A 20,629-nucleotide genomic window follows, 5' to 3' on the forward strand; every position below is an offset into this window, starting at 1 on the left:
TCCATCCGTGTGCCTCAGTTTCCCCCTTGGAGTCCACAATCAGGTGGGTTTCTCCCCAGTCATAACACCCTGCCGTTAGAGAAGAACGTGTCTTGACACTCAGGATTATCATTTCCTCCTTCATAGTTTGGCAATCTGTATATGCATCTCTGAATAATATAATCCGTTTTGCTTGTTTGGGGATATAAAGTGAATGGAATTACACAGTTTGTGCTCCTTTGTGTCTGGCATCTTTCGTTCAGCATTGCATTTGTAGGGTTTGCCCACGTGGTGGCTGTGACTCATTCATTTTCATGGCTGTGTGTTTTTCCACAGTGTGAATTGTATATCCCTGGGATTGACATATTGAGAATATGTGTACCCGTATCCTGGGGCACTCGTGTATGATTTCTCTAGGCTGTGATCCTAGGAGATAAAGTGCTTGGGTCATCAGTGAAGCCCGTCTTCAGGTTCAGTAACTATTACTCAGGTTTTCCGAAGTGACCGTACCAATTTACACACCTCACCAGCTGCAAAAAGGGTTCTGGTTGCTCCACACCCTCACCAGCCCTTGGCATTGTCAGACTTTGAAATGTTTACCAGTCTGGTGGGTGCTTAATATAGGATTTCCTTTTTATCTGAATGTACTGAAATTTTATTGTTGTTGCTGTTGTTGTTATTGCGGCTGTGTGACATGTGGGATCTTCGTTCCCCAACCAGGAATCAAACCCACACGCCCTGCGTTGGAAAGACGAGAGTCTTAACTACCAGACCACCAGGCACATCTCTAAATTTACTGAGCTTTAAAGGGTGAAGTTAAATGAAAACATCAACTTAAAAACTAACACAGATGGCATGTGGGACATGGCAGGAGCCCAGAGGCTTTGGAGACGTGGTGCTTAACTGGTGTTTCTGTTTCAGCTGACTCCACGGGAACCCACTCCCTCTACACAACGTACCAGGACTACGAGATCATGTTCCACGTCTCCACCCTGCTCCCGTACACCCCCAACAACAGGCAGCAGGTCAGTGGGGCCCAGGGTGGGGGCTCCAAGTGACTTCTGGTTGATGCACAGGGAACCCAAGGCAGCTTCCCTCCCGACAGCCTCTGGCTGGCTGCCGGCCCGGCACCAGCTCTCCTGGCGCCGACTCATGCAGCAGGTGGAGGCCTTCAGCCCTGGAGGCCCTCTCCACCACGGTCTCATCACCTGGGGCTTGGAGACTAGATCAGGTGTCATTCGATGTCACTCTTTTGTTCTGGCTATTCCTTGGCCACCCGGCTACCCCAGCTCCTCTCAAGGGTCTCTTGAGTCATCAGGAGTCCTGTGGAGAAGACCCAAGTGGATCAGTCAACATTATTTTGACTGCAAGTGACAGAGTACAAATCGAATTGAGTAAAAGCAAAAAATGAGATTTACCGAGTTATATAATTCTCAAGTATAATTCCAGTACTTTGGCTACCTGATACCAAGAGCTGACTCATTGAAAACACCCTGATTCTGGGAAAGACCGAGGGCAGGAGGAGAAGGGGGTGACAGAGGATGAGATGGGATGAGATGGTTGGATGGCATCACTGACTCAATGGACATGAGTTTGAGCAAGCTCCGGAGATGGTGAAGGACAGGGAGGCCTGGGCATGCTGCAGTACATGGGGTCACAAAGAGTCAGACACGACTGAGCCACTGAACAACTGTCAAGTACTGGGAGAGGGCTAGCTTTAGGTATGGCTGGATCCAGGGGCTCAGACAGTGTCAGGAGTTCTTCCCATTTCTCACCTCTGCTTTTATTCTTAGTGGTTATATTCACAGATCTTCCCAAGGAGTGGCAGCCCTCACCTTACATCCCACCAGCTTAGCTCCCTCAGGAGAAAGAGAGCTCTGCCTTGCAAGTGTCCCCAAAATGTTTCCGGGCTGAATCTCATTGCACCACCCACTTGCCAGGCCCAGGGCAGGAATAGAATAGACTGATTGGCCAAACCTGAAGCATGTGCCCACCCCTAGAGAGGGCCAGTGGGGGGAGGTGCTTTCCCAAAGGGGATGGACACGGCTGCCTGGAGGAGGAGGAGGTGCTAGGTGGGCACAACAGCTGCTACGTGCTGCCAGGGCCTCCTCTCCTGGACACACCATGCGTGTCCAGGAGCTGTTTCTCATGAACAGAAACCCCACAGGCTTTTGATGGTTTAGGAAGTGTACGTATTTTTTCCTGTTGGTACGGGGTTTCCCAGGTGACTCAGTGGTAAAGAATACACCTGCAGGAAACCTAGGTTCGATTCCTGGATCAGGAAGATGGTCTGGAGTAAGAAGTACAGCCCACTCCAGTATTCTTGCCTGAAGAATCCCATGGACAGAGGAGTTTGGCGGGCTGCAGTCCACGGGGTCACAGAGTTGGACACAGCTGAGCACACACACCACACCACCGCAGGTGGCAGTGTGCATTCTGCTGGCCAAAATGGTCAAACGTCAGTGATGTCTAGAAAGTTCGCTAGTGGCAGCCGTAAGAGCATTGCTGTCATTGAGCCCCAGTTGGCGTTCTTCGTCTGCCACTTCCTCACCGTGTCATCTCACCTCCCTGGGCCTCGGGTCCCTGCTCCGAAATGGGCAGAACGATAGCACCCATATCTCAGGGTCGTGGGGAAGGGACCCTGCCCTTGCGTGTGAAAACAGAGCTCATGGCAGGGCCCAGCACAGGAGGCACATGGGAAGCAGGTAAACGTGCTCCTGGAGGCGTGGTGGGGAAAGCCTGGGTTTTGGGGCCGAGCAGAAGTGGGCTCAGGTCACAACTCCTCCCTCCATGACTCTGGACTGAGGGCAAGACGTTTAACCCCCATGAACCTAACTTTTCTCATCAACAAAAGGAGGTCTGATGAATTAATCCCTCACAGGACTTGTTGTAAAGATGAAATGAGGTTACAGCTTTCATATGTGGGTGTAAGACACCTGGTTCAGGGCTGGTCACAATAAATGGGTACTTAAGCAGTTTAGTTTAATCTTGTGTAAAACACACAGAGGGCCAGCGGTTCAGCAGCATGTATTGTGCCACTGAGTGTGACCAGATTTCACACTCCCGGCCACCTCACGTAGAGTTGCATGCAACTCTCCCGTCAGCGAGAATTCTAACAGTTACATGAAGGCTAAACTTCTGTACCTAAGAACAATATGGGCTTCCCTAGACATCCAGTGATTGAGACTCTGCACTTCCACTGCAGGGGGCGTGGGTTCAATCCCTGGCTGGGAAGCTAAATCCCACATGCCCACACGGTCTGGCCAAAAAAAAAAGAATAATGTAATTTTAGCAAGGAAGTAAAATGTAAGAGTACATCATCACCTTTAAAGATGACAGTTTTTCTCAGAGGCCATGACAGGCAGGGGGGAAATGATGGGGTTCCTGTGGGCTGATCTGAGGCTATCACCCCAGCCTTCTCAACTCAGGTAGCCAGAGATGGGCCCTGCCAGCGGTCTTGAGGCTGCCTCTACCAGTGTCCGTGAATGTGACCTTGAGCAAGTCAAAAGCTGCCAGACCATGCTGTCCTCCAGCTGACGTTTCTTGAGCACCTGCTGTGTGCCAGGCCCTGCTCTAGGCACTGAGGATAAAGCACCTGGCAGTGAACAAAGCAGACAAAATCCTTGTTCTCCAGGAGTTGCCACATTAGTGGGAAAAGACAGAAACAAGAGGAAGAGGGGCAGCCGCTTGTTAAAATGAGTGTGGACGAGTAACACACTGTTACTTGAGTAACGGGCAGAAAAGCGGAGGGGGTGACATCATGGGTAAGACAGTCAAGGCCTCATGGGAGGGTGACATTTCAGCCCAGACCTGAAGGAGGGCAGGCAGGAGCAAGCCATGTGAGGATCTGGGGGAAGAAGTTCCAGGCCTCAGGATGGTCCGCGGGAGCCTCAGGAAAGGAAAGGTTTCTGATTCATTTAAGGATTAGCAGGAGGCTGGTGTGGCTGGGGCAGAGAGGGAGTGTGGCAGGAGCCAGCAGAGAGGTGACGGGGCGGGTCACGAGCCTGGAGCCTACCCTGACGTTTTCCTCTCCCCCGCCACTGTCTCCCCACCACCAGCTGCTGAGGAAGAGGCACATAGGCAACGACATCGTGACCATCATCTTCCAGGAGCCCGGGGCACTGCCGTTCACCCCCAAGAACATCCGCTCCCACTTTCAGCATGTCTTCATCATTGTCCGGGCCCACAACCCCTGCACTGATAACGTCTGCTACAGGTACATGCCCCGCCCGCCCCCTGCACGCACAGGAAGTCAGGAAAGCTGGCTTCCAGCAGCCGGAGAGCGTGGGGGTCGGGGGAGCGAGGGCACGGCTGGCCCAGGCAGGCAGCCGCCCACGTTTCTTGTCCGTGCTTCAGTAGGGGAGCTCTACTCATTCATTCCCACACCTCCTGAGAAAGTGGTTCTTAACCAGAAATGGCCATGTCATCCCAGTTTCGACAAAGAAACCACCAGGAATTTGTTTTTGCCTGGAGTCTTTTCGGTTGCAAGTGACAGAAAACCCACCTCAAAAAGGCAGTCACAGGGCTTCCCTGGCAGTCCAGTGGTTAAGACTGTGCTGTTCCAGTGCAGAGGGCACACGTTCGATCCCTGGTCGGGGAACTAGGATCTCACATGCCTCATGGTGCATGAAAAGAACATGAATAAATAAATGAAGAGGCAGTCTTAACATGCCGGCTCTCATAAATCACACATTCAGGCCCACCTGGAGGTGTTCCACTTCCCTGTACATCATTTCATTTGCTGGCAGCGCCAAGCTTAGCATCTTGCCAGCTGCAGACCCAGCAGAAAGAGAGCCTGCTTTTCCCAGGAAAAGAAGCCCCAGAACTGAGGCTCATTGACCCACGTGGGGTCATGTGCCCATCCCAGAGCAAGACTAGCAGCTGTGCTGGGCATGGGGCGTGTGCCTGAGAGGCACCAGAGTGTGGCCCAAAGGAAGACCGGAAGATGCAAGGATGGAGGCAGGGCAGACAGGGGTGGCCCCCTCGGGAGACAGAGCTGAGGGTTCTTAATTTGAAGATCAGTAAGTGACACAAGGGACTTCCCCGGTGGTCCAGTGGCTAAGGTTCCACGTTCCCAGTGCTGGGGGCCCGGGTTCAATCCCTGGTCAGGGAACTAGGTCCCTCATACCACAACAAAGACCCAGTGCAGCAAATAAATAAATATAATAAATAGTACTGTGTTACAAGCTTCAGTCCTGTTCAGTGTCCTCCCCAAGCACCAGTCTCATCGGAGAACATGGCCAGCCCCCACAGGACAGATGGAAAGTGCCCTGGATATGGAGTGAGGAGAGTGCTGTGGTTCTTGAAAACCAGCCCATCAATAACCTGGGCCCGGGCCAAGGTCTGCATTGGTCCCTGGTCAGCATCACAGACCCCGGGGCCTGGGCTTGGGAGTGTTCAGTTCAGTTCAGTCGCTCAGTTGTGTCCGACTCTTTGCGACCTCATGAACCACAGCAGTCCGGGCCTCCCTGTCCATCACCAACTCCCGGAGTCCACCCAAACCCACGTCCATCGAGTCAGTGATGCCATCCAACCATCTCATCCTCTGTCGTCCCCTTTTCCTCCTGCCCTCAATGTTTCCCAGCATCAGGGTCTTTTCAAATGAGTCAGCTCTTCGCATCAGGTGGCCAAAGTATTGGAGTTTCAGCTTCAGCATCAGTCCTTCCAGTGAACACCCAGGGCTGATCTCCTTTAGGATGGACTGGTTGGATTTCCTTGCAGTCCAAGGGACTCTCAAGAGTCTTCTCCAACACCACAGTTCAAAAGCATCAATTCTTTGGCTCTCAGCCTTCTTTATACTCCAACTCTTACATCCATACCTGACCACTGGAAAAACCATAACCTTGACTAGATGGACCTTTGTTGGCAAAGTAATGTTAGTTTACATTTAAAGGGGGAAAAAAAAGTTTGAAATTAGATACAAAAGGTAAAATTTTTTTAAGTTAAAGATCAAAATTCACCTTTCATCTCTTAAGTCCTCATCATCCCATTGCCCTCACAGAGGCAACCGCTGTTAGCCATTTCCTGATAACCTAGGCAAATGTGTGGAAGTATTCCTTTTCCACCTTTTTAATACAGGTGGTATCATATCCCACACACTGTTTGTTCTGCATCCTGTATTTTTTCACTCAGCAGAATTTGAGAACTTTGCACACCAGTCTGTAAAGCGTTTTTCCCTTCTTTATGACTGTGTATTATTCCGTTACATAGATGCCTAAGAATCTCCCCCTATGCCTTAGTGACAGGTATCAGGGTTGTTTCCTGTCACCTGTTACCACAGTCCACCTTGCAGTGCTATTATTAACACATTCCCTCCACGTAGTTTTGTGAGGGAGGGGCAGTTGTTTGCTTTTGGCCATGCTGTGCTGCTTGTGAGATCTTAGTTCCCTGGCCAAGGATTGAACCCAGGCCCTCGGTAGTAAAAGCACTGAGTCTTAACCAGTGGACCACCCAGGAACTCCCTATAACCTGGTTGAGACTCTCGTGGCAGACAGCTGGGATAGGTAAGGTCCTCAACGTGGAGTTACTGGGCCAAACGGTATGTGCACAGGTGCCCGGGGTAGACGCGATGGAATTGCCAAGAGCCTACCAGTTTCTTCTCATTTGACTCACTTGAAAAGACCCTGATACTAAGAAAGATTGAAGGCAGAAGGAGAAGGGGACGACAGAGGACGAGATGGCTGAATGGCATCACCGACTCAATGGACATGAGTTTGAGTAAACTCTGGGAATTGCTGAAGGGAGGCTTGGTGTACTGCAGTCCATGGGGTCGCAGAGTCAGACGCGACTGAACTGAGCTGACCAGTTTCTTCTCTGGGCCAGATCTGTGAGAGAAGGCAGGGGGATTCCAGTATGCAGGAAGTGTTGTGGACCACCAGGCTAGGTGTGTTGCCGCTGGGAGCCAGCACACCAGGTGGAGGGCCTGCGGCCCCTTCCCCCACCCATCACTTGTTCCCAGGACAGAGCTCCAGCTCAGCGGGCTTGTGCCTCCAGGCTCCCTGTAGGCCTGAGGTTACAAAGATAGAGTTGTTCTTGAACACGCGCACACATGCGCGCACACACCCTCATAGCACATCAGAGGCAGGAGGCTGCTGGGTGAGCCCTTCTCCCCTTTCTAACCATGAGCTCCCCTCTCCTACCTGGCTTATCACAGAAGCCTACGGCTGACCTCCGCGCTTTCTGGGCCAGCCTTCAAGAGGGTTTCTTTTTGTTCTGACGCACCAAGCTTTCTTGGTTTTTTTTTTTTGCAATTCAGAATATTTTCATTATGCAACATTTCAAACGTTCTAAAAAGTACAGAGAATAACAGACACCCATGTGCCCACCACCAGATCTCACAGATGTTAACATTTTGCCGTCTTTGCTTCAGCTCTCGCTTTAATTTTGAAGAAAGAAAATGTTAGAGATGCAACCAAACTGCCCCCTCCCACAACCCCTTTTCTCCCCTCCTGCACACACAGCTGTTCTCTGGACAGGCCTTCCCCTGTCCCCTCTTCTCCCCATGACCCTAGACACATTTCTGTCATAGAACTTGTCACACTGTAAGAACTAAGTTGTGTTTTTTTTTTTAAGATTTATTTGTTTTATTTTTGGCTGAGGTGGATCTTTGTTACTGCACACTAGCTTTCTCTAACTGGTGAGCAGGAGCTACTCTCTAGCTGCAGTGCACGGGCTTCTCGTTGTTGTGGCTTCTCGTTGCAGAACATGGGCTCCGAGGGCATGGGCTTCAGTAGTTGCAGCTTTCAGGCTCTAGAACACTGGCTCAGTAGTTGTGGCACACAGGCTTAGTTGCTCCAGGGCAACTAAGAGAGATCTTCCCAGACCAGGGATTGAACCAGTGTCCCCTGCATTGCAAGGCGGATTCGTAACCACTGGACCACCAGGGAAGCCCCAGGAACAAACTGTTGATGTGGCTGTTGCCTCCCTCAGGGGTCACACCATGTCACACTCGCCTTCATACATCTGTGCTGGGCAGCCTTGTTATGTAAAGGACCCCAGAGCTGCCTTGGCAACTAGGCAGATGCCTGACCCAAACATTGTAGGTCCTGGGAAAATAGCTGTTGAAGAAATGATTGTGAGTGTTATAGAAATGCTGAGCTCCAGTGACCAGGTGACACGGTGGTCACACCATCTCCTGGCTGTATAACACGGTACTGAATGGCACGCCAGCACCCCCACAGCCTGTGGGCTGTGAACACCCCATTCCTCCTGCTGGGGAAATGAGGGACCAGCCATTCTGATTGTCCAGAAACCTTCAGTAGCTTGCAGTTCCACGATTCTTAAAAGCATGAGTCAGGACTGTGGGAGAAGCCAGAATCTGTCACTATGAGCAGTCAAGTCCTGAATGAAGAAGTTGCACAGCTAGTCACAGCTGCAAAGCCCAGTCTGAAGGCAGCATTAATCAGAGTGGAGAGACTGGCAAGGCCATCTCACGTCCCCTGGCCTGGAGGCAAGGCCCCCCGCAGGGTTTCCCACAGGAGAAAACCTGCCTGGTTTGTGCGGCCTTGAAGCACCTCTCCCCCAGGAAATGCCTTTTTCTGTCAGACCTACACATTGGCAGGAACCTGTTTCTTTTCGGTCTGTCCGTTCAAGTCTAAATCATGACTATAATCAGTACTGAACACCTGGGCCAGCCCTGGGGCATCTGCGAAGCCCAGGGTGGCACCTGCCCTCACACATTCCCAGGATGTGGCTGTGGAGCTAGGGAGCACGGGGCCTGGCCCTCCTGGGTCTGTAGGAGCTCCCTCCACAGTCTCTGCACCCTCTCTGGCCCCTTCCTGGCCTTTCTTCATGGGGCAGCCACGGTGATCCCTGCAGATGGTCCATCTGGCACCTGTGTTGATCAGGGACCCACAGGAAGCAGGTGCCCCCCACTCAGGGTTTTTTGGTTTTGTTTTAATTTATTTGGCTGTGTCAGGGCTTAGTTGCAGCACACGGGATCTTTCGTTACAGTGCACAAAGTCTCTAGTTGTGGCGCACGGGCTCAGTAGTGACAGGCTTAGTTGCTCCATGGTTGTGGGATCTTAGTTCCCTGACCAGAGATCAAACTTGTGTCCCCTGCATTGCAAGATGGATTCTTAAGCAGTGGACCACAAGGGAAGTCCCCCACTCAGGGTTTTAACTGAGGGATTAATGGACAGGCTGATAGGTGTGGGTAGGGCTTCCCTGGTGGCTCAGACGGTAAAGAATCTGCTTGCAATGCAAGGGTTCGATCCTTGGGTCAGGAAGATCCCCTGGAGGAGGGCATGGCAACTCACTCCGTTCTTACCTGGAGAATCCCATGCACAGAAGAGTCTATGACAGGCTACGCTCAGTGGGGTCACAAAGTGTCTGACAAGACTGAGCAGCTTTCACTAATAGGTGTGGGTAGGTTAAAGGCACCAATATAGGAAAGTGAGGCACCAGGAACCAGCAATAGCAAGGAGCCATTACCCACCATGAGGGATGAGGTCACAGGGGATGGGAGACATTTCTGGAAACCAGGGAGAAGTATGGCTCTGGGAGAGGGGCCACCCCTCAGAAGCTGTGGCTGTTGAGCAAAGGACCAAGGACTACGGCCACTGTCCTAGCTCGACAGGCAGGCAATGAAGAGAAATAAAGACTGCACCCTCTCTCCTCTCCCCTCCCCTGTATCCTGGCCGGGGGAACCGGGTGAAGCTGACACAGCCTGTGGAAACCCACCTTCTGGGGCCCTGGACGGGGCAGAAAATGGCAGAGACTGGATCTGGGGATGCAGACGGTGAATAGCTGGTCCAGATGGTCGAATGGGTGCTTGTTTTCTCAATCAGGATACAGGATGCTTGCTCACTGTCAAGGCCCTGCCTGGCCTGGTCCCTGGTGACCTCACCAGCCTCCCACCCTTTACTCTCTGGGCTCTGGTGCACTGGCCGCATCTCACCCTGCGCGTGCTCTTTCCTGTTGGGTCTTCCACCTCCCATGCCCATTGCCTGCAGCACCCTCCCCTCTGCTCTTCCTTTGGCTCCTACTCAGCCTCAGATCCCAGCTTAATTTCTCTTCCTCATAGCGTCACACCCAGAGCACTGACTCCCCGGGGTCCAAGGAGGGGGGCCATCCTGGAAGTGCTGGTCAGACACTTGCCCTGGTCAAGTTGGGTGGAGGGTCAGGAGTCAAACAAGCCTTACACTATGGTTAGGTTTCATGAAATAGGTTTTAATCAAGAATCTCATTACTTTAAAAATTGTCTTACAGTATGTAGTCTCTCCCCAACACCATAAGCACAAGCTGACATTTTTATAGAAGGTGAATGCAGTACTCTTTAAGAAAAAAACCTTCTTTTTAGTACCTCATACTGTTTTTTAATTGTCATTGTGTAAACAGCATAACTCACTCATGGTATCCCTGGAGGCTTTTTTTTTCCCCTTAATTGGCTACATGACGCAGCATGTGAAATCTTAGTTCCCCAACCATGGATTGACCCCTGGACTGCCAGAGAAGTCCCTGGAGCCCCTTTAAATTAAATGTCTTCCCCTGCTCCCTGGGTGCTCACTCTGGCAGGTGCGATAGCCTTTCTGCCTGATCTTTGAAGTCATCAAAGATCACTCAGTGGCCCTGTAGCCACTGAGTCTCGAGTTGGTCATTGCAGCATCGTAACTGAGATTCATCAGATCTGAACCTGACTTAGCGGCCAGTCTCCTGCCTCCCAGCTCAAGGCTGCCTCCACCTGGGAGCCTCGCTGGATGGGGAGCCTGCATCGCTCTCCTCTGTTTCTCCCCCTTGCACTTCCCCTCCCCCGGGCTCACTGCCAGTCTCTGACCTGTCCAGGGAGGGAGCACAAAGAGGAAACAGGAAGCAGGAAATTATCACTGGAGCCGTGGTGACAGCAGCTGCAGGGACTCGAGAGTGCCTTTCTTTCTACTAGCTAAGTAATTTCCAGACTCTGGGCTCTTCGGGGGCTCCTGACCCTCCTTCCAGAGCTCCCAGGCAGGAGCAGCCCCCAGTCTCCTTCCAAATGTAAGGGTCACTGAGGAGGCCCCTATTCAGGGAGGGAATGGAGATGACGGGCCCACTTTTTCTGTGGATTTTCCTCCCAGTAAGATTCTCCCTCTCTAGTTTGCATAATGGGGGAGGAAGTTCAGGAATTTGGGGGATAAGGTTTTAGATCATTGCTTTTATACCTTCTCATTCAGTTGCTGTATGATTTCTGTCCTAATGACAGCTCAGTTAAAACCAAAGTAGGGGACTTCCCTGGCGGTCCCGTGGTTAAGAGTTTGCCTTCCAGTGCAGGAGGTGTGGGTTCGACCCCCTGGTTGGGGAGCTAAGATCTCACATGCTTCACAGCCAAAAGACCAAGACATAAAACAGAAGCAATATTGTAATAAATTTAATAAAGATTTCTTAAATGGTTCACATCAAAAAAATCTTTAAAAAAAAAAAAACCAAAGTAGGAAGAGTTCCATCCTAACTTCCCCTTGTAGTGAATTTTCAAAATAACCTTTGTAGAGATGATTTACAAAGCATGTTCGTGTTACCCAAGTGTCTGAAAGAAGTAAATCACAGAATGTTCCATATCAGTCTGATTTTCCTTTAGTAACACTGCTTAACGAGCCACCCCGAAAGTCAGAGGCTCACAAACATCATCATTTCTTCTTGGCTCACTCCCCTGCAGGTTGGCTGAGACCTGGCTGGCCTTGGCTGCGTGTCTGCTCCAGGCACCCTCGTTCTCCCGGACCAGTAGACCCAGAGCATGTTCACCTCATGGCGAGGGCGGGTACATAGGAGGCAAGCCTGGCCCACATGCCCATTTGTGCCTTTGCTCGAATGCCATTAGCCAAATCAAATCTCATGACCAAGCTTAGGGTGAACAGGGCGGGAATGTACCTGTCCATAAAGGTAGAGAGGAAGGGATGAGTCTTTGCAAAACTATAATTTACCACAAGGCTGTATGTATGTAAAATAAGAATAACTGAAGTTGAACGGTGCTAGGAAAATTATCCTTAAATATCAGTGGATGTTCTAACATCTGCTGCACAGGAAGTAAAAATGCATATGTGTGCCCTAAGACTTTCTCCAGTTTCCAGTCTAGTCAGCTGGCAACTTACTAATTAGATGTAGACTTCCTTTCTTAGAAAGGAAACTCCTCTTTTTGATCGTGTATTTTCTTTCTAAAGGGACTCTCAAGTGCCTTTCTTTCTGCCATCTAAATAATTTCTCCCTCCTCAGTATGGCAGTGACCCGATCCAAAGACGCTCCTCCTTTCGGCCCCCCGATCCCCAGTGGAACCACATTCCGAAAATCTGACGTCTTCAGAGACTTCTTACTGGCCAAGGTGATTAATGCCGAGAACGCTGCACACAAGTCTGACAAGTTCCACACCATGGCCACCAGGACCCGCCAGGAGTACCTCAAGGACCTGGCGGAAAACTGTGTCTCCAGCACGCCCATTGACTCCACCGGCAAGTTCAACCTCATTTCCCTGACCTCCAAGAAGAAGGAGAAGACCAAAGCCCGGGCAGGCGCCGAGCAGCACAGCGCCGGGGCCATCGCCTGGAGGGTGGCGGCTGAGGACTACGCGCAGGGGGTAGAGATAGACTGCATTTTGGGAATTTCCAACGAGTTTGTGGTGCTCCTAGACCTACGCACTAAGGAAGTGGTGTTCAACTGCTACTGCGGGGATGTCATCGGCTGGACCCCAGACTCCTCGACAATCAAAATTTTCTACGGACGAGGGGACCATATCTTCCTCAAGGCCTCTGAGGGTTCTGTGGAGGACATAAGAGAGATTGTCCAGAGACTGAAGGTAAGGGAGAGAGCCCCTCAAGGTGCAGCAGTTCTGTGGTCTGGCAGAGGCCTTAGGAACCACTGAAGTGCCTCCCCGAGCCCGGTCAGTTGGCCCAGAACGCTCGTCGGCCCTAAGAGAATCAGAATTGTCACTTTACACACCAGGGGTCTAGTGGGCTCTGCAGCCTGGGTTCTCCCTGGGGAAGGCTTGGGCCAAATATCTGAGGCTCTCCATGTCATCGCCTTGAGAGGACAAAAGGCTTATTTACTCACTCTAGATGTTTAAACTCATGTTAAAAATGTAAGGATACTTTCCAGAAAAATTAAAATATTGGATTGGCCAAAAAGTTCATATGGGTTTTTCTGTACCTTCTTAACAAAACACCAGATGAACTTTTTGGCCAACTCAACAGAATGAAAGACTTCCAGACCTTTAAAATATAGGGGTGAAAGCAGGATATTGGGGGTGGGGGTGTAAAAAAGCATAAGAAAACAAAATTATGTGGCAGGAATAATTCCACATCAGTAATCACAATAAATGTAAGTGATTTAACATTCTCTATTAAAGAACAGAGACTCACAGTCTAGATTAAAAAATCTTACCCTAATCTCTTGGCAGCTTAGGCTCAGACAGCTGCCAAACCAAAGGTAGCAGATTGGTTTCAAGTCAGATGACAGTTTAGTTGGTAATGGTCGTAGGAAGCATTGGGCTAAGAAGTACTAAGGCTACCTCAGAGCCCCAGGTGAGGGAACGTGGTCAGTGATTGGCTCTCAGTGGGTTTAACAGAATGTCAAGCATGAAATAGAGAAGGCAATATATCACAGGAGTTAACAACACAAGTTCTCAAGTCAGAAGGCTTGGTTTCAAGTCCCAGCACTGCCACTTACCAGCTGTGTCACCTCACCATGTTCCTTAACCACTGGGTGACTCAGTTTTCCCAGCTGAAAAATGGGAACAGTGATCATCCCATATCATGTGGAAGTTTTAAGGACTGGATGAGTTATGTTGCCCAGGAAGCTGGCCTGACTTAAGAGGCTGTGATCTCCAGAGGCCAGTATCACAGCCAGCCCTCTTCACCCTTCTAGGCTTTTGCACTCGTTCCTTGAGTTCAGGTGGGATTGGTAAAGACCAGCTTTCAGATTCCCTGATTCCAAACTTCCTGCCCTGCCTTAAACTACAGCAACAGCTAGTGTGTAGATTTCCCATTAGGATGTGAGGTCCGTGAACAAGGGCCTCTGTTTTGCTCACTTGCTTATCTCATTTGTGTAGATCAGGGCTGGCACATAGTAGGTGTTTATTAAATGCTGATTAGTCGATCAGCTGAATAAGATGATTGACCCTGATTGCGTGCTCATGACCGATGATCTCCCAGCCCTCCACCGGCCTCGTGGAGTGTAGGCACTGTTTTTATCCCCATTGGACCCGTGAGTAGCATGCGGCTCAGAGAGGTCACACAGCCAGTAGGTGGCAGACTGGGATCTGAATCCAGATTTTTCTGACTCCAAAACCTGTTTGTGCCCAAACTTGAGACTCATGACTAACTGCCTACTCAGCCTGTGGAAGTCAGCACGTCTAAGAGCAAGCTCCTGATTTCGTTTCCCTGGCCTCCCGGGGTTCTGTCTCCAGAGAACAAGCCCATCACTTGAGTGGAATCGTAAGCCTCAGCACCAGCCTCACTCCTCTGTCTCATACCGACGTCCAGTCTGTCAGCTCCACCCCCCGGAGGCAGACTCTGCTGCTCCTGCCCCTTCTGCAGCCCCTCCTGGCCTGTCCAGTAGCCTCCTTGCTGGTCTCCTTTGCCTCCTTGTTTGCTTCCCTGGGGTCTGTTCTCAGGAAGGTTGTCAGAGGGATCTTGATCATGTCCCTGCTCTGCTCAAACCCCTCAGCTCACTCCAGGTAAAAGCCCAGTTCCTTATGGTGGCCTGAGAGGCCCTACATGGCCTGGATGTCTGTCGCTCTTGTCTCCTTATTACTCTCTTTCTGCTCCAAGAACACAGACTTCTGTGTCTAGAGTGGGCTCGTTGGGCAGTCAGCCTCAGGGCCTTTGCACTACCTGTGCCCTCTCGGTGGAACACCTTCTTCATCCCCACATGCCTCCTTCCCCTTCTACATACATTTTTTCAAAGGTCACCTATCGGTGAGGCCTTGTTATCCAAAATTGTAAAAACCCCCTCCACAACCTGGCCTTGAGCTTGTTCCACCCACTTTCCCTGCTTTAATTGTCACAGTAGCACCTACCACCATTTGATGTGTCTTTTTACATACGTGCTGCGTCCTCAGCACCTGGGCCAGTGTCTGGTGTGCAGCAGACACTCAGTGACCATGGACTGAATGCACACACACGTGCTGTCTGTAGTGACAGCAAAAGTGGCCGTTCACAGGGGGCCAACCATCTGACTCCTTGCAGCCTTGCACAACCTTGCATTTCTTCCCAAAACCCAATGAGGGAGATACTGTTATTAACTCAATTCACGGGACACAAGGGCGATGACTTCAAAGGGAAGAAGCGTTTTGACTCCCAAAGCAGAGGCCATGGTCTGGGATGAAGCTAGTCATGAGTTTCTCTTTTGAGGCACTAAACTGTAGGCTCTCCTTTCAAACAAGTTTGTTTTAACTTTTTAATCATGGAAAATTTCAAACAGACACAAAAGTAGAGAAACTCGCCCACTGATCCCCTAGACTTATCACCAGCTTCTGTAGTTATCAGCCTGCGGCCCATCTTGTTTCTCCCTTCCCTCTCTCCCTTCCCTTCCCCTGATAATTTTGAAACAAATCCTAGACATCCTGCCACTTCATCAGTAAATGTGTCAAGATTTACCTCTAAAACATACGGCTTCTGAAAAATAACTATTTTGCCTATTCTATATTAAAAAAATGAATAGTAATTCCTTAGTGACATGTAAACGAGTTGGGCCGTGAAATCAGTTACTGGATCTCAGTAGGCAGTTTTCAAGGACAGGGTAGAAAAGGTTGGTGCACTGAGGAGGCACTTGGTCTCATGGAGCTTTGTTCCAGTTTCACATGTTTCCTCACCTCCCAAATTCTCACTGTCCAGACTAGCCTGGAACAGATGTGTTCACATCTTCAGGTAAGTCCTTCACCGTCCACACTCGTTTCTTGCTGCCCGTACTCGGGAACATCTGTGTGGATTGCAAAGAATATTTTTGTGTATGTGGATACATGTGTAAATGTATGAATGCACAGCGTGGCTCGTGATATGAGATTCTTACTGTGCAGCTCTAATAAGTACATCAGATAGCATCATTTCTAACCAGGGAATGACTTCTCACGGGAGATGTCAACCATTACACAGCCACTTTCCTTAAGGCAGTTTTTAGGCAGGCAGATCTTGCTGTAATTTGGTTAACAGCTCCAGCTTATCGAGTTAATCTTTTTATTCCAAGAAGAAGAGGGAATCCCTAAGGATATGCTGAAGCTCTAGGTGTTCTGTTCAGTGGCTTCTCCTATCTATGGTCATACGTTAGCATGGCGAAAGTCTCCCACAAGTGAAGCGGGGAATAAATCAGAGAGAAGGCCCTCCGTGTGTGGTCTGGTTGGCTTCAGGATGGGGGACAGCCTGAGACGGAGGTTCGAAAGGGGTTTTTGCCTTGCAGAATAAGGTCCTAGAGTAAAGAATGTGGCGCCGAGCCCCCAGCCTAGACAAACTCACAGGGTCTCTGGTCTCTGGCTTCTCCAGCTTACTCTGGTTACAGTCACCGTATCCATCAGGGCTTCAGACAACAAAGGTTTATCTCACTCATGCCACGTGTCCATCTCAGGTTGGGCTGGAGTCTGAACTCACAGACCCTAGCTGACCAAACAGGCGCTCTCTGGAATAATCCTAGTGGCCGTGGCAGAGGGGAAAGGCCTGAAGAGGGTCTCAAATTGGCGATGAAATGCCCCAGCCCAGACAGTATGCCATTCCCATTCACAGCTCATTGGCCAAAACAAGTCTTGTGCAGGCATGCTAAGTTGCTTCAGTTGTGTCTGACTCTTTGTGACCCCATGGACTATAGCCCTCCAGGCTCCTCTGTCCTTGGGATTCTGCAGGCAAGAATACTGGAGTGGGTTACTATTTCCTCCTCCAGGGGATCTGCCCAACCCAGGGATCAAACCCGAATCTCTTATGTCTGTTGCATTGGCGGGAGGTTCTTTATCACTAGTGCCACCTGGAAAGCCCAAAACCAGTTCCAGAGACCACCAGCCATAGAGAGGGTGGGAGGGGGCATGCGGAGAACACGACTCATGACCGCCACCTCTGTATGAGGTGTCCATGTTTCTCCAGGAGTCAGGAGCCCAGGCTGGGACGAGGTGGGTGTCTGCACGCCTGTACCATGACATCACCTGGGAGAATGGGGGGGAGGGGGTCTTTGGCCTCAAAAGGACAGAATCTCCCCCAGGAGCTTCCCCCGCTGCCCCCCGAGCAGCTTGTGAAACTGGACCCTGCGTGTGGCCCACAGGTGATGACCAACGGCTGGGAGACAGTGGACATGACCCTGCGGCGGAACGGGCTGGGGCAGCTGGGCTTCCACGTGAAGTATGACGGGACGGTGGCCGAGGTGGAGGATTACGGGTTTGCCTGGCAGGCTGGCCTGCGTCAGGGCAGCCGGCTGGTGGAGATCTGCAAGGTGGCTGTGGTCACACTGACCCACGACCAGATGATTGACCTGCTACGCACCTCCGTCACCGTCAAGGTGGTCATCATCCCGCCTTTCGACGACGGCACACCCCGGAGGTAAGTCTGTCCCCCCAGAGAGGTCAGCAGCTCCCCGGGTGCTGGCCCTTGGGGCCCTTCCTCAACAGGTGGTGATAATGGTATCAGGGTCCAAGTCAACATCTGTGGAACCCCTCCCGCAGGTGGTCATGGTCTAAGCTCTGCACACGCATGCTGTCCCCTCCGGCCCCCACCACAGCCCCATGAGGTGGGCACCCTCCTTAGTCGCACGTAGCGTTCCAGTCCTTGCCTGAGAGTTCCCTAGCGGTCCAGTGGTTAAGACAGCGTTTCCACTGCAGGGGGTGTGGGTTTGATCCCTAGCTGGGGAACTGAGATCCCACATACCTCGAGGCGTAGCCAAAAAATAGTGGGAAAAAAGACCTTGCCTGAAGGTACAATGTGCCTCATCATTTGTTCAGCACACATTTACTGAGCCCCTACTGTGTATACACTCCATTTGAAGTCTTGAGTAGGATTTAGCAGTGAACAAAATAAAAGCACCCATTCCCTTGGAGTTTGTGTCCTGACAGGCAGTCATTAAACAGGTGTGTAACACAGGACCAGGCAGTGAAGAGATCCGAGGAGAAGAGCAGGGTCATAGAAGGGGCTAACAGGTGGTCAGGGAAGGCTCCCTGGTGGAGGCTGCAGTGGGATTTTCCAGGCCAGCAGAACCCAGGCCATGGACAGGCCAGGGCAGGGTCTCCAGAGTGTCAGCGTATGGAGGGGGAGGGTTCCTGCAGCACAGGGAGTGTGGTGTGGAGCACACTGAGCAAGGCTGAGATGGAAGAGAGGGCCTGGGCGTGGGGGCAGACTGGGGCCCTTCCTGGACACAGTGCCAAGCTTGGGTTTTGTTCACTGGGAAGCCAGTGCAGGATTTGTTTCTTTTTGTTTTGTTTTAATGGACTGTTTCAGACATTTTTCTCTAGGATTTATTTATTTGTCTGCATCAGGTCTTAGTTGCTGCACGTGGCACGTTTGTGGTTGGCGCATGGGCTTAGGCGCTCCATGGCTTATGGAATCTTAGTTCCCCAACCAGAAACCGAACCTGCATCCCCTGCCTTGGAAGGTGGATTCTTAACCCCTGGACCACCAGGGAAGTCCCATATTTCAAGCATATTAAAAGCATGCGAAGTCCCCTGTTCCAACATCTGTCAACATGTGGCCAGTTCTTATTTTGTTTTTGTTTGTTTTTAATCCCATACCTGTCCACCTTAGATTATTTGAAGCAGTCTCACTCCTTCGACTGTATCTCTACCCAGTCAGGACCTTAAAAAAATTGAGCAGACTGCCTCAACTCCCCTGTCCATCTTTAACTTCTTTTGTACCACAGGCTCTTCCTGTGGCATTTGGTTGATGAATCTCTTTTTAAAAAATCTTATTTTTTTCTTACCTTTTGTTTTGGGAGGAAACCGGATCTCTTGTTTTTCAGTTTCCTGCTTCCTGGGTTTAGCTGCTTGCATCCTGCTGATGTCCTTTAACCTGTTCTTCTAACACGTGTATTTCCCACAAACTGGAGTTCAGCATAAAAGCTTGATCAGATTCTAGTTGAATTTCCTTTTGTTTTTCTGAAGATTTTTTTTGATGTGGACCATTTTAAAGACTTCATTGGACTTGTTACAATATTACTTTTGGTTTGTTTCGGTTCCTTGGCTGTGAGGCATGTGGGGTCTTAGTTTTCCGACCAGGGATCGAACCCACGTTCCCTGGCTTGGAAAGCGAAGTCTTAACTGCCAGGGAGGTCCCTGAATTTCCTTTGGTCACAGCACTTCCCAGGTGTGCATCCATCAGGAGGCGCCACACGTCTGGCTGTCCCTGTGGGAGTGATACGAAGGGCAGTCAGAGGGTTCCTAGGGTGGCAGCCTGACCCTAAACGCTGTACGTTTCCCCTCGGCTCTCAGCAGCCGTTTGTGATCCTTGTCTGGATCCCCTGTGTCATGACGGGTCACACTCAAGTGATGTCCTCAGTTCTAGCCTTCCTTCTTTATTTTTAAAAAGTTCTCTGTGCTGCGTCTTTGTTGCTGCCCGCCAGGTTTCTCCAGTTGCCGTGAGCGGGGCTGTTCTCTAGCTGCAGTGCACAGGCTTCTCATTGCAGTGGCTGCTCTCGTCGCGGAGCACGGGCTCTAGGGCACGGAGCCTCAGTAGTTGCTGCTCCAGGCTCTAGAGCACAGCCTCCGTAGTTGAGGCTCATGGGCTTAGTTGCCCCTCGGCATGTCGGATCTTCTCAGACCAGGGATTGAACCTTGTGTCCCCTGCGTTGGCAGGCGGATTCTTAACCACCGGCCCACCACCAAGGAAATCCTTTCTTCATTTATTGGCTGGAATTCTTCCAAAAAGAACATTCCTTCAGCAACCATTTGATTCCTCTGAGGTATAATTTGTACAGAGAAGGCAGGATAGATGTGATTCTGAGAAGAATGAATTGGTACCCTAGCAACCTCCAGCGATGACGTGGAAACAGTGGTTCTAGAATCACTACATCCCGAGGCCGGAAGCACAGCTGCACAGGACAGTCCGGGCCCGGCCCTCACAGCCCCGATGGATGGACTGGAGAAGACAACCAATAAGAAAGTGAGCCAGTGAGATGGTTCACACAGTCCAGGTGGAAATCACTGGGCGTAGCGGGAAGGCAGACCTGCAGGGAGGCTGCCTGCGTTTGAGTCCAGGCTCCTCTTCTTATTAACTGTGACCCTGGCAAATGTCCCCACCACTCTGTGCCTGTTTCCTCATTTATAAAATAGGGACGTTAATGGAGCTTTTGCCCAAAAGTGGCTGTAAGGTGGGAGGAGGGGAGGCCCGCAGAGCACACAGCACAGGACTTGGCCTGTAAGAGGCACTCAGAAGACACCGGCCGTGAGGTCCTGGGTGTGAGGAACACTAGGCCCGACCTGACATCAGACTGGGTGGTCAGGGAAGGCCTGCGGGTGAGAAGGAACCAAGAGACAGGCCCTGTGGGGAGGGGAGGGTAAGAACAAGAGGCTCTTGGGTTGTTGACGGACCAGAATGGAGGGTCACGTGGCTGGAACAGGGTGAGCCAAGAGAAAGGCACGCGATGAGGGGACACTGAGAGCTTACACACGTGGTCTCCCAGGGCTGGTGTGATCCCTGGTTTACAGATAAGAAAACTGACACCCGGGGTGGACCAGTCTTGTGCAGAGTTGCACGGCTACTAAGTGGCGGAGCAAAACTCAATCCACATT

General features: G+C 50.9%; 1 protein-coding gene across 5 annotated transcripts in view; it reads left to right on the forward strand.

Annotated features, from left to right (window-relative positions):
• SIPA1L3 (signal induced proliferation associated 1 like 3) overlaps positions 1-20,629 on the forward strand; it is a 253,122-nt gene that overhangs the window by 165,656 nt on the left and 66,837 nt on the right. For all 5 annotated transcript variants that reach the window (XM_024979038.2, XM_024979040.2, XM_024979044.2 and 2 more), the window contains 4 exons: positions 901-1,004; positions 4,038-4,195; positions 12,160-12,736; positions 17,179-17,453. In XM_024979038.2, coding sequence (XP_024834806.1) covers positions 901-1,004; positions 4,038-4,195; positions 12,160-12,736; positions 17,179-17,453 — 1,114 coding nt within the window. The remainder of the gene's footprint in view (positions 1-900; positions 1,005-4,037; positions 4,196-12,159; positions 12,737-17,178; positions 17,454-20,629) is intronic.

Source organism: Bos taurus, chromosome 18, assembly GCF_002263795.3.
Source record: "Bos taurus isolate L1 Dominette 01449 registration number 42190680 breed Hereford chromosome 18, ARS-UCD2.0, whole genome shotgun sequence".
In the NCBI taxonomy this organism is placed as follows: Eukaryota; Metazoa; Chordata; class Mammalia; order Artiodactyla; family Bovidae; genus Bos; species Bos taurus.